The sequence below is a fragment of the Monodelphis domestica genome, chromosome 4 (genome assembly GCF_027887165.1).
Source record: "Monodelphis domestica isolate mMonDom1 chromosome 4, mMonDom1.pri, whole genome shotgun sequence".
In the NCBI taxonomy this organism is placed as follows: Eukaryota; Metazoa; Chordata; class Mammalia; order Didelphimorphia; family Didelphidae; genus Monodelphis; species Monodelphis domestica.
Genome location: NC_077230.1, coordinates 182219538 through 182233640, shown reverse-complemented (window position 1 = coordinate 182233640; position 14103 = coordinate 182219538). Strand labels below are relative to the sequence as shown.

The following is a 14103-nucleotide window of genomic DNA, read 5'->3' as shown; positions in this document are numbered from 1 at the left end:
GATGTTCTTGGTCCTCTTTCAAGATAAAGGACAGACAATAACACCCTACAGTGGACTGACTAGAGTTACATGCCACATTCTTCTAGAGATAATGACTAAACCAATCAAAGGTTCATTTTGGGGTTCAAGTTGAGCCATGAGTTGAGGATACAAACAAGGAACATTCATTTGCTGATGGTTTAAGTCAGCTGGCTCATTTCCAAATCTCTCTGCAGCCACTCCTGGGACCTCAGCACTCCAGAAATGTGAAGCATGTAGGGGCACAGATTTTGACAAAGTTTACATCAACCAGAAAATTGCCTGTATTATTCCTGAATGGGTTCCATGGGGGTAATGACAAATCACGACTGCAAAAATATAAGGCTGCAAACCACTCACTCATCAACAGAGAAGTGATAAACTTAAAATGTGATAAATAATGAAGACTTTTTATAAACTAACAACATTGTCTTCCAGGAATCTCCAAATTGACTGTTCCCAGAGTGTTAAAACAAAAGACAAATAAAGATTGAATTATTTATGAATTGGGTTTGCCTAGAATTTGAGTTTAAAGAAGACAATAAATGCTTAAGCACTTTTCCAATCACCATAGCCAGAATTAGCTAAAGATGATAAAAATCTCAAGAATCTCTCAATCACCCTAGCCTTTAACTAGTATATCTTTCACAAGTTTCTGTAATTTTGGCAATCTAGTCTTCCCTACGCTTTTTTAGTAAATTCATATAACCAGGCTGTTGACCTTCCCTTTCTCCTAAAATCCATATTAACATCTCTCTTTCTGTAATTCAGGGGGAGTCCCAATGCTTCAGGACCATGTGTCTTCCTGTGATTATATTTCAGGGCAATATCTCTGTGTAGTTTTCTCAACTATGGTCTTCTTGCCCCAGTTAAAGACCCATGATTATAACTATAATTAAGAACATGGTAGTTAATTTTCTCAAGGTTGACAATGCAGAGGATTAACTCAATAGGAACCATTTATTAGGGCATAGATAACATAAAGGCTTAATTAATTATATCTGCCCCATGCAAGGTAAGCAGTAGGGCAAAATGTACAACAAATGTTTAGTCAAAGATATAAATGGGAACTTCTTCGAATCTGTAGATGACCTGAAGCTAAGGGGAATGAATGGAACACTGGATAACAGGATTATCATCCAAAAGCATCCTAATGAGATGGAAAAGTGGACAGAATCTGATAAGGTAGAATTAAATAGGGATAAATTAAAGTTTGGCCTTTGGATTCATTCATTCATTCCATTTCAAAACATAGGATGAGAGACATGATTAGGTAGCACTTTGTTTGTGAAAGATCTGGGCAGTGGGGGGAAGGGGGGGTTACCAAAAGCTCAATGACAAAGAAGGTGTGACAGCCAAAATAGCTAGAGTGATCTTTAGATGCTTCCCTTCCAGGAGTAAGGAGGTGAGAATTATGTTATACCCTGCCCTAGTAAAACCAAGCCTGGAGTCTTGTGCAATTCTGGGTACCATATTTTGGGAAGGATATTGACAAGTTGGTGAGTTTCCAGGGGAAGGCAACCATAATAATGAAAAGTTCTAAATCCATTCCACATGAAGATTAGTCAAAGACATCAGGGATTTGGAGCCAGGAGAAGAAAATGTTCTGAAGTAAATGATAGCATTCTTTAAATATTTGACAGTCTGTCATGTGGAAAAGCGATTAGAATTGTAATGTTTGGACCCACAGGACAGAAACCAGATGAATGGCTACTGGTTGCAGAGGCAAACTGGCACAACATCAGGGGAAATGCTCCTCCACTTACACTGGATTTGCTTTCACTAAGGTCTTCAAGTAAAATCTAGATGAATATTTGTCAGGTATGTTGTAGTGGGGATTTTTTTCAGGTTTGAGTTAGACTTGATGGTCACTAAGGCCCTGTCCAACTGAAATTCTGGTTTAAATCAGAAGTCTCAAAGCAGTGGCAGTCTGATGCATCATTTGAATAGACATAGTTCTCCTGCACTAGTGTTCTCCAGTGTCCAACTGTGCTTTGTAATCAATAGGTAGTTAATAAATGTTAAAAGAATGAAGAAATAATGGAATAAATGAAGACCTTGTACATATGTAACATTCTGTAACAGTGCTTTGTATATAATAGGTGCTTAATAAATGTTGAAAGAATGAATAATGGAATAACTGAAGACCTTGTGTACATGTAACATTCTATATCAGTGCTTGCTATAGAATAGATACTTAATAAATGGAAAAAGAATGAAGGAATGAGGGGATAAATGAAGACCTCATGTACATATAACATTCTGCAAAAGTGCTCTGCATACAGTAGATCCTTAATAAATGTTGAAAGAATGAAAGAATAAAGATCTTGTGTATAGGTAATGTTATTTACAGCTGAGGACCATCTTCCTGGGCACTAGCCACAATTATAGAGGAAAAACTCCAAGATTTTCAGTGAATGAATCATCTTTAAAAAAAAAAAATCTCTAAAACTGGGACTAAAAGCTTTGGAATTGTGCCAAGACCTCAGCATATTGTACAAATCAAAAACAAGAGATGAAAGCTTCAAAAGAAGCTTTTATTGTTATATAAAAACAGGTCAGGAAAAATAGATGCATTTTTCTACAAGTAATAGAATATTCAGATCATTTGAAAGTCTCCCATGAACATATTGAGATAAAAAGAAGTCTTTCAAGATGAAAACCTTTTGTTTAGTTTAAAACAACTGTCATCATTTTTAAGTACAATATACATGATAAGTAATGATTATTTATGTACTCTACTGTACTTTCTTGTGATTCCTAGATAAACATAACCATTATACTATATGTTTCTATTTTAAAAGGTCATTGCCAAGGAAAAAATGCTATCATTTTACGATTACAATGGACATAAAGTTTCTTTCTTTTGGAGTTTTAGAGTAGAGACCATTGTGGTTGACCAGACAATGGAAAGCATACTTCCTTTTTGAGTCTTGGGAGTCGACACCATTCTATTCCCTTGTATTTTCAAGCTCAGGATGAGAAAAGGCCTAAAACAAAATGACATGTACATTTTTTCTTCCTTTTTAGTCCTTTTTTTCTTCCTAGAGTCCTTTGGACTCTAGACAACTAAGACCATGTTAGTAGTATGTCCCTTGAAAAGCAAAGTTGAGTTCTTTGTCACTTATTTGCAGGTTTTGAGGTCACTCTCCTAAACATTCTGACTTAAGGAAGCCATACAAATACGGAAAATAAAATGATATGGTTAGAGTACATTTTGATCTATGAAGCAGGAAGATATTTACATTTGATGACATTCATTCAAAAGTATATTCATTTAAATTTCTCATCAAAACCACTTTTAGAAATTGGTTTGGTGTTGGTTTAAAGAAGTGTTAAAATAAAGCTCCTGGAATTAGATTATGGGGTGAGCCAAGCCAGACCATCTCTGCTGATGATATAAGCTATAATTATTTTGGGTAGATTCAATCACTTTTTTGGAATATTCAAGATTTCCTTTCCCCCTATTTTTAAATTTTATTCTGAAATATTTGGTGGTGAGGTGAGATCCTTTAGGGGGAAATATCAGTTTTTGAAAGATAAAGGTACAATTATCTCTAGTACAAAAGCCAATTAAGAGAGGAATCCAAGACAAAAACGATTTTCTAGACATATTTTACTATGGATTGTTTTTATAGGGGCTATGTAAAAAGGAAGAGACACTTCTATAATGTCTTTTAAGATTACCCTCAAATTAGCTTAAAAGAAAGGTTGAATAAAGGGCTAGGATAAATGGTGGCCCAAATAATTAGTAATGGTGTAATAGAGTCTAATGACAAATCAAGAATTAACTTTACTCTGACACCTATTTTCTTTATCCTCTGTAAAAATAAAAAAAAGTAATCTCTAATGCTAAGGGCTCAGCATCCAAAACCCCAAAACCAACTGAAAGAAGTCTTCACTCAATACACAATTTTTAATGAATTTTGTCATGGAATTTATTGAAATGGTACTTTAAAATAAGTGGTCTCAAATTCAAATAGAAATGGATCCTTACAGTCATATATTGACTTAGAAAATCACAAATTCACATGATTTTTATTGTATTTTTATTTATTTTGATAAATATTTTCAATTATGTTTTAATCTGATTCTGACAAGACTTTGGAGTGCTGTTGACCTACTGTATGGCCCTTGAGTTCGATATCTCCACTTCAGACAATCCCCTCCAAAATGGGCTGCCCTTAAGCCCCTAATGTATGTATATACTTGAAACAATGCCTTTATCTATGAAAATGAGTATTTTTCCAAGCAAGCTTGTAATCAATTTCTCTATTGCACCTAGATTCAGTTTCATAGGTTGCTCTAAATTTATTTTCTGATTTCACAAAAACCGACATGATATGGAGTTACTACTCTAACAATGCTACAAAAATCCATAGGGAATAGGGATGACAAGGCAAAGGAAGAATAAAATAGCACATTTCATTATCATAAAAAATATTTGAGTAACTAGGCAAATCAGTAGGCTGGGAGCTTACAGAAGAATGTGATAAAATGTAGATGGTCTCTCATCTGTTTCAGCAATTTGGGGCTACCTAATAAAGAACCAATTTTCCTACTAAGTATAAAGAAAAAAAGGCAAGTTCATTTGTAATATTTGTGTCCTTAAAAAGCTTTGTGAGAGGGCAAAAATGAAGCAAACCAGTCTTTTAGTAGGAATAAAGCTTTCCACTATTCCCAAGTTCCAACTTAGGGGACACAATGAAATTTCTAGAGACTAAGTAATTATCTCTAATTCTAGATCCAATTTACTTCTAAGGTCTTAGAAACAAAGTTGTGGAGATTCATTCACAATCCATAGGACATAGAGGATAGAAAACCTAATTATTAGCTCTGGTTTATTATTATATAGGTTTCTTTCTGATCATCATGCCCAACTCTGTCCAGATGCTAAAATCCAGAAGAATGAAAATAGCCAGAGGTAGAACTTATATGAAACATTACATGGAATGTAATTATAGTATATGGAACTATCCAGCATCCACTTGGCTCTGGCTTTGAAAGCCCATTTCACCTTTAAGGGAACAGAGAAGGATTGAGTGAGGTACCTCTTAGTTCAACCCATTGGCTCTTTGGAAATCAGTCACAGAAGAGAAATCCAGGAGGCAAATGCTTCTATTCTGTTTCTTCTAATGAATTCCAGTATATCACTGGGGCTCAGTCAGGACTGGGGTGAGATGAGTACAGTTGAGTCCATATAACAAATTCCAAATTAAAGAAAACCTAGGGCAAAGGGTTACTGTGGAGATTCCTCAAGCATTTAGGCCTTTTCTGGGATGGGTTTGAATGTCTGGCTTAAAATAACCATTACCCCTGAGTTGGCACTGGGACCAAGCAGGAGGGTTCTCTGCACTAAGAAAAGGATAAAGGTCAAAAGGACCAGATGCTGGGACTGAGTCATCTCACCAGGACTCCAAAACCCAGGCTCATATTTTAGGTCCAACCTGAACCTAGTCAAGGACATTCTCCTACAAGTTGGATGGGCATGATTTACCCAGTTTGTCTTCCTAAATTCTCTTTAGGTTCATATAATATTTTTACTATTAAAGGAGAAAGGGAGGGGGACAAGTATTTATTAAGCACATAATGTTCTAGGTATTGCACTGAAGCATTTTATACATATTATCTCATTTGATCCTCACAACAATTTGGTGAGGTAGGTATTACCATTATCTCCATTTTAAAATTGAAAAACCAGAGGCAGTCTGAGGTTACGTGGCTTGTCTGGAGTACGCTGCTAGTAAAGAGTCAGAGGCTGGATAGGAACTTGGGTCTTCCTTCCAGGTCCTGCCTTCTATCCACCCAAGTCTGAGTTTGAAGCCTCTGATACAGTTCTTTCAGTCTTGTGTAGCATCAGAGCTCAGAAGGTCTGAGAATAAGTGGAAGAGGACAGACACTAGGGTAGAGTTTAAGAGCAGGGATGCTCCTAGTCAATGAAATTAACTGAGCGCAAGCTCTGTGCAAGGCACTTCTCTTAGCCCTGGGAGGAGAGAGAAGGGGGAGGCAAAAAGGTACAAGGTTGAGTCTTTGGTTCTTAGAAAGAAGAAAGTTATCATGTGATAGCTCACATGATTCTACCCAAATTGATCATGTTCTTTCAGTTCATATCAGTTCTGGCCCCCAACCACAACATATGATATTTTTAACAATGCTACTTAGTCATTTGGGGAGAGTAAAGAGAGTATAAAATTCAATGGTTTTTGTAGCTGAATAGAAAGGCTTTTTATATCTAGCTATGACTGAGCTGGAGATGTTTTAAAGTGAGATTATAAGATAGCATACAAATAACCCTTTACATGGTTGACCTCTGTCCAACCTCATCAAGTTTGAGGTTTCTTTTTCTTGCTGCTGCTTCGCCGTCCTCATCAGATTTGTCCACATTGCCAAAGTCTCCTGTTATGGAATAATCAGTGCCCTCTGGAGTACTTCCATTTGGCTGAAGAAGTTTAGCATTTGGTTCTGTGGGACGCTTCCACTGGGGCCTAGTGACTATCCAGAAAACGACAGCACCAAACACCAGAATGAGAATGCCAAGGGTATTGACAAAAATACCTTCTGGTGGTAATGTACTATATGCTGGGTTTTTCCTTTAAAGATAAAAAGAGAAAGAGAGAAAGAGACACACAGAGAGAATGATTAAAAATAGGATCATACATTATGTGACACTGAAATTTAATTTATTGCCCAAAATTAAATGCTCAAAGGATTTATAAAACCAACTGGCTACTGGGTCCCTGTGAACTAGAACTAGGGCAAGGGTTAGAAGTCTGTCTGCAGTCGTGTCCCTGGGCAAATAAATCACTGAATCTCTATGGGTCTTCTTTTTATCATCTTAAAAAAGGGGAAAGTTCAATGCTATATTAAACTCTTTCAGAAAGCAAATATTTAATATAGAAGGAATGAAGTGGAGAAATGATGAAACATAGCATATACTTACAAGGTAAAAATCAATTTCTCTGTCACTCCCGTAAGTACTGCTGCAATCACTGTTCCAAAGATGAGCAGACCAGAATAAACATGGATTGGCATAATAAATGCTCGGAGAGCCGGGGGAGTACAAGGAAGCAGAAATGTTAAAAAACCTAGGAGAAGCTAAACAAAATAAACAACTACTTAATTTTTATTATTTCTAACCAAAAAGTATATTTCATTATTTATTTCTACAAAAAGAACTCTTTCTTAGAAATGCTAACTCAAAGTCAAGGAGAGATTTTTTTCTCTAAAAAACAAATACCCCAACACTGTGGTACAATCAAAGGTAGTGGACTTCTCCATTAGGGACAATGCAATGTCCCTGAACAATCTGCAGGGATCTAAAAAACACTATCCACAAGCAGAAGATAAACTGTTAGAGTAAAAACACCGAAGAAAAGCAAGTGCTTGACTACAGGGGTGGAGGGGATATGACTGAGGAGAGACTCTAAATGAACACTCTAGAGCAAATATCAACAACATGGAAATGGGTTCAAGTCAAGAACACATGTGATAACCAGTGGAATCATGTGTCCGCTATGGGAGAGGTGGTGGGGTGGGGAGGAAAAGAAAATGATTTTTGTTTCCAATGAATAATGTTTGGAAATGACCAAATAAAATAATGTTAAAAAAACAAACAAACAAACAAACAAAAAACCAAATACCCCACAACAGCATATTCACTCTTTCCAGCTTAGCCAAGAAAGGCTGCTTTCATGCAAAGAAAACATTGTCATCAGATGAGGAAGAGATGAGGTCTATGGGAAAATTTCATCTGTTCCTTTGGTATTTAAGTAATTGCTGCAAAAGGTAACAAAGGATTATTCTTTAGATAGAGACAATGAAATCTGTCTATGTCATGGTCCATTCCTTTCATTCTCTTGTAAGCTTATGTACCATATCTTTTCCTTATCATATCATAATCAAATCCCTATAAGTGGATCCACTTAATTAAATGGCTCTTAAACCCCCCAGATCTTCCAGTTCCATTCAGATCCCTATAAACTAGATCCAAATTGATGACTAATTCAATGAATAAATAAACTCAGATTAATATACATTCATCAATGCCCAGGTACTGTGTATATATATATATATATATCCACGAGAGTCTCCATAGCTATGAATATCTGTGTGAGGTTTAGAAATTTTTGATCTTGTGGTTAGCTCAGGTAGTTTGAACAAAGACTGAGGAACCTCTTTATTATCCTACACAAAGCATCTTGGGCATTGCTTATGTGTTTCCCCCCTCTAACCCTGAGTTCTTCATTCAATTATCTCTATGCTTTAATTTGGAGGGATCTCTGTCTGGTAAAGGACATGCCTCCCACACTGACATTATTATGACTACTCTCTCTGAAGGAAAGAATACAAAAGCTGCTTCTTGTGGGATCTTTTCTTAAGTGTCACTGATCCAATAAGCATACAAGGGAACCCAATGGGCTCTTGAATTATTGAATTTACAGTAATGTTTTCAGGTACCTTTGCAGGATTGGGGGGTGACCTCTGTAAGGGTGGCAGCCTGATGAGAAAAGTATTAACATCCATTCCACATCCTTGCTGATTGGGGTCAAAGGATTAATGGGAAATGAAAGATGGGGGATAGGGGAAGGAGAAAGGAGGAGAAAAACATGAATGCTCTCAGAACGAGCTTAGGAGAAAACTGCAATGTGGAGAAAATAATTAAAATACTGTCAATAAGCTGGCTTGCCTATTTATTTAGCACTTCATACTGCAAATGGAAGTCCTATGTATCTGAAACTTAAAATGATTCATAGGATTTTCCCTTCAGTGATTCACATTGTTCCTGGTTCTCCTTCAGTGAATTTACCTTCCCCCATTAGTGATTACTTTAGAGTTGAAGGGCAAGTTTTTTATGTCTAGTTTTTGCTTTCTATGTCAAAAGATGGAGATCAGCTCATCAACTTCCAAATATTTAACTCCAGTACATTTCTGAAGAATCAAGTCATAATTCACCATTGGACAAGCATTAGAAAAGATGAGTGAGACAAAAAATAGACAAGAGAAAGGTCAGGTAAGGAAGAGATGTGGGGACCATAGAGAAAGGCAGACAAGTAAGTAGCAGAATATTTTCCACAAGAGACAAGTAAAAGAGAATGTATAACAATAAAAAGGAACAAAAAAGGAATAAACAACAAAACAGAGAGGAGCACAATATCTGCAAATGGGAATCGATGGTTTGAGAGCTTTGCCATAAATGCCCAATCTTCATTTAATATTTCATCTCCCAGTTCCCCTTTGGGCTCCATTCTTCTTTTCTTGTATTCTGTTTACCTCTGAAAATGTCAGAGTAGTCTTTTATGATATTATTGGTGGTTCTCTCTACCACACTTCCATTTACATTTATGATCAATTTTTTTATGTTACTGGGAAAAAATGGTATTGATGTTGCCTTGGAGAGTGCTGGGTTCAAAGTTAGGAAAACTCATCTTCCTGAGTTCAAATCCAACCTCAGATACTTACTACCTGTGTGACTATGGGCAAGTCACTTAACCCTGTTTGTCTCAGTTTCCTCATCTGTAAAATAAGCTGGAAAAGGAAACGGCAAAACACTCCAGTGTCTCTGCCAAGAAAAACCCAAATGGAGACATGAAAATTTGAATCCAACTGAAAAAAACAACAACTGAACAACAACAATTTGGGAAAGGGGGTAGGCCTAAGGGAAACAAGTCTGTCTTCGGTGCTCTCTGGGTAATTTCATCATTTAAATTCTCCAACCCTTCCTTTTATTAACTTCAAAGATGGGCAAGAATCCTTACCGGAATGTAGAGACTTCTGATTCAAAGTCTTTCAAAGTTCCAGAAAGGATACATGGCCAAGGGTATGGCTGGGAAGTTCTTAAGAAGTTTCCTAAAATTTCTTAAGAATTAATTTAAAATTTGATCCAACTCTCCTATAATCTAGAGAAATACAAACCAGTGTGGTGTAGCAATAAGCTTGTAGTGCACAAGCCAGGAGAAACCTGGGTTTCTATCCCAGCTCTAATGCTTGATACTTTGTGATTTTAGGCAAGTCATTTAACCTCTTTGATTCTGTTTCTTTTTTTTAAGATAAGGATAATATTTCCACTATATACATCATAGGAATGCTTTAAGGAAAGCATTTTATAAAACTTAAAGCACTATGTAACTGTGACTTTTAAAATTACCACCTTGGGGGGCAGCTGGGTGGCTCGGTGGATTGAGAACCAGGTCCAGAGACAGGAGGTCCTGGGTTCAAATCTGGCCTCAGACATTTCCCAGCTGTGTGACCCTGGGCAAGTCACTTGACTTCCATTGCCTAGCCCTTACCACTCTTCTGCCTTGGAACCAATTGGTTCCAAGACAGAAGGTAGAGGTTTAAAAAAAAATTACCACCTTATCTCCATTAAGCTGGCAAACACACACACACACACACACACACACACACACACACACACACACAAATTCAGTGTTAATGGGACTCAGAATAGATATAATCTTTTGGAAAAAATTGGTAAAATGCAATAATATTAATCATACTTGACCTAGTAATCCCACGACTAGCACAGTTTGAATGATGTAATTAAAAGGGGAGAAAATAGATCTATACAAAAACATCTGTAGCAGCTTAACTACAAAAATAAAAAAATCAGAATAACTTATATGTTCAAAAATTGTGCAACAGATAAATAAATGGCTATTTATTGTTTAAAAGTAAATCAATAGGGGGCATCTGGGTAGCTCAGTGGATTAAGAGTCAGGCCTAGAGATGGGAGGTCCTAGGTTCAAATCTGACCTCAAGCACTTCCCAGCTCTGTGACCCTAGGCAAGTCACTTAACCCTCCTTGCCTAACCCTTACCACTCTTCTGACTTGGAACGAATACCCAGTATTGATTCTAAGACAGAAGGTAAGGTTTTTTTGTTTTTTTTTAAGTAAATTGATGTAATGGAATTATTCACAGCAAACTTTCTTGGTAGCATTACAAAGCATTACAAAAATAAATATGAAGAGTACAAAGAAATATATACAAGGTGTTACAGAGAGAAGAAATCACAATAATAGTAATAATTAGTCAATAAGCATTTATTAAAATGCCTTCTATTTGTCAGGAATCCCTTCAAGCACTGGGGACACAAAGACAAAAATGGAGCTGTTCTTGCCCTTGAGGAGATTACACTTTTATCTAGGGAAGCAATGAGCAGGTATATAAGTATATTTATGATATATAGGTGTTAGTTTTCTGTTTAGCCTTTTTGCCTCCTTTATTTCTTAATCCTGAGCAGGCTGGAATACTGAATAGAATAAGAAGAACTTTAATAAGGATAAATGTTAAAGTCTTACACAAAATTTTTTTACTAATGCCTTCTTATCTACCCCCTCCCACTTCCTAGGATCTATGGATCTTGATTTTTAAAAAATCTCCTAACTTCATACATCATGAATTCTCCTTAATCTATTGAAATCATGATTTAATTCTCCCTTGTCAAAAAAAGGAAAAGTGAATTTAGAATTTTCTAAATATTGATCTTTTCAATATTTGAGAAATGAAGAGTAACAGGGGGACCACACTTACAATCCGATAGTTCTGGGTTTACAAGCACCAAGTTTAAGGGTGTTCCTTTAAATCTCTCCAGTTTGTAGCCATAGAACATCAGAAATGGGCTGGTTTTCCACAATCCAGATTGCCTTATGAATAAACAAACAAAAACACACACATACACACATCCCAGAACTTCTACTCTCAGTAGTATAAAAGACTTCTCTCATCCAAAACTTCAATTTGTGTTTGTGTGTACATGTTGTATTTAATATATATGTTAAAAGGCCTTAAGCTTCCATGAAACCATTTAGGGTAACAATATATCAAATACAGATGTAGGCTTGATTTTATCCAAAAGGAAATGAAAAACTCTTTAGCTGACACTGAAGATTATAAAGTTTCAAGCCAATTTCTCTTTCTTCTTTGGTGAACTCCACTTTCTCCAGAAAGTTAAGCATCCTTCTCATTTCTCAAAAAAAAAAAGAAGAGGAAAGAAGAGGAAAGAAGGGGAAGGAAGGGGAAGGAAGGGGAAGGAAGGGGAAGGAAGGGGAAGGAAGGGGAAGGAAGGGGAAGGAAGGGGAAGGAAGGGGAAGGAAGGGGAAGGAAGGGGAAGGAAGGGGAAGGAAGGGGAAGGAAGGGGAAGGAAGGGGAAGGAAGGAAGGGGAAGGAAGGAAGGGGAAGGAAGGAAGGGGAAGGAAGGAAGGGGAAGGAAGGAAGGGGAAGGAAGGAAGGGGAAGGAAGGAAGGGGAAGGAAGGGGAAGGAAGGGGAAGGAAGGAAGGGGAAGGAAGGGGAAGGAAGGAAGGGGAAGGAAGGGGAAGGAAGGGGAAGGAAGGGGAAGGAAGGGGAAGGAAGGGGAAGGAAGGGGAAGGAAGGGGAAGGAAGGAAGGAAGGAAGGAAGGAAGGAAGGAAGGAAGGAAGGAAGGAAGGAAAGAAGGAGAAGGAGAAGAGAACACTTGGTGCAATTAGGGAAACAAAATCTGCATGCTTTATTGAGTTATATAAACCTGTTTAGTTCACATAAATCTCAGAACTAGTGAAAGGCTAAGTTCAGGTTTATTCAAACACACTACAATACTATCTCTTCCTACCCCTCAGCATGGTGTTCTGAAACTTCTCCCCTCAAAGAAGCTTGGTCTAGGTACTTGGTGTTACCCAAATTTCTCTGAATTCAAGAACTTAGCATTGACAAGCCACTCTACCATTGCTTCACCATCACTTTCTAGTCACTACAATTTCTGTGGTTCCATGATTCTTCCTTTTCTGGGGTTAAATTATTCTCTGGAAGAGTCTTGGGAACCATATAGATTTCCTTGAGGGAACCAGAGAGCCTAGGTCTGTCCAATTGGCTTCTTTCTGGCCATCTCGACTCTTAGATCTACTTTTGCTCTCCATTTTAATGGCCAGTTCCAAGTGTTTAGTTCAGATAAAGGATGAGGGTACTTCTTCACTTCATTAAAAAGACATTATCAATATGATATGATTATAAGAATTTAAGAAAAATATAAGGATATAAGTTTATTTTCAAAATCTATCTTACTTTAATTGATGGGGTTTTATGTAAAACCGTCAATTTTCTGTAAGAGTGGCTGGTAAGTTATTACTAGAAGTTGACATAATTTTAGATACCAAGACAAAAGTCATTATTAGCAAATCTAAGGAAACATCTTGCTGGGCTTGTTGCTCTTTTAGTCAAGTTTTGCTGAGTGTTTTGGTTGAGAATTTATGCTTCATTTACTTGAAAATCATTATTATTAACTGGGACAATCCTGAAAGGCTTCTGACAGGGAATGCTGTCCACCTCCAGAGGTAGAACTGTTGGAGTTGGATAGATGTGGACCAAAGCATGCTATCTTTCACATCAGTGTATTTATAATTTTATTTTGGGGTTTTGGTTATATATGAGTAGGCTCTTACAACAATAATTAATATGGAAGTATGTTTTGCATGATAGTAAAAATAAAAATTTTAAAAAGAAAGAAAATCATCTTTAGGTTTTTTCCTCACTAGGCCAACAACCTTTATTATTTTTTTTCAGATTTTTTAACCTTTTAATAATTTGCATAGCTTACCTCTAAGGACTTTCTCAGTTTATTCTCTTAGCTCAAATTTAGAAATTATGCTCATCTGGAGAAGATCTGACCTGATGCCTCTAAACTGTTTTCTGCCTCTATAATGGGTTATTGTTTGTTTTTTCAAGAAGATGAGATAAAAGATATTAAATGCCATTTATAGGTGATTTAGATATTTTCAATCAAATAGATGACTAAGATTTTATACACAAAAGGAGGGGAAATGCTTTCCTCATATCACGGAGGAACATGGCAATGGAATTTCCTCGTCTAGAATGTAAGAAGGAAACAAAACAAAACAAAATCCATCAGAGGATAATACCTCATCTGCCTAGATGCAGGTCTTTGTTGGACAGTCATAGGTACCAAGAATTTTATCTGGGTCCAATTGATATCAGTTTTCACTGTCACAATTAAAACTACAGAAGAAAAGATTTAGTATGCTTTTAAAAAGTATATGTATGGATATAAAACAAGAAAGAATAAAACCAAAAATTTCCCCCTTCCTCCTCAGCAC

At 36.7% G+C, this 14103-nt stretch overlaps 1 protein-coding gene across 1 annotated transcript in view; it reads right to left on the bottom strand.

Annotated features, from left to right (window-relative positions):
- Nucleotides 1–2536: 2536 nt before the first annotated feature.
- Nucleotides 2537–14103, bottom strand: part of LOC100024932 (plasma membrane ascorbate-dependent reductase CYBRD1) — a 40015-nt gene continuing 28448 nt past the window's right edge. The window contains exons 3-4 of the mRNA XM_001375990.4: nucleotides 6959–7113; nucleotides 2537–6608 (exon numbers count right to left, since the gene is read on the bottom strand). Of these exons, the coding sequence (XP_001376027.1) occupies nucleotides 6314–6608; nucleotides 6959–7113 (450 nt within the window). The 3' untranslated portion in view covers nucleotides 2537–6313. The remainder of the gene's footprint in view (nucleotides 6609–6958; nucleotides 7114–14103) is intronic.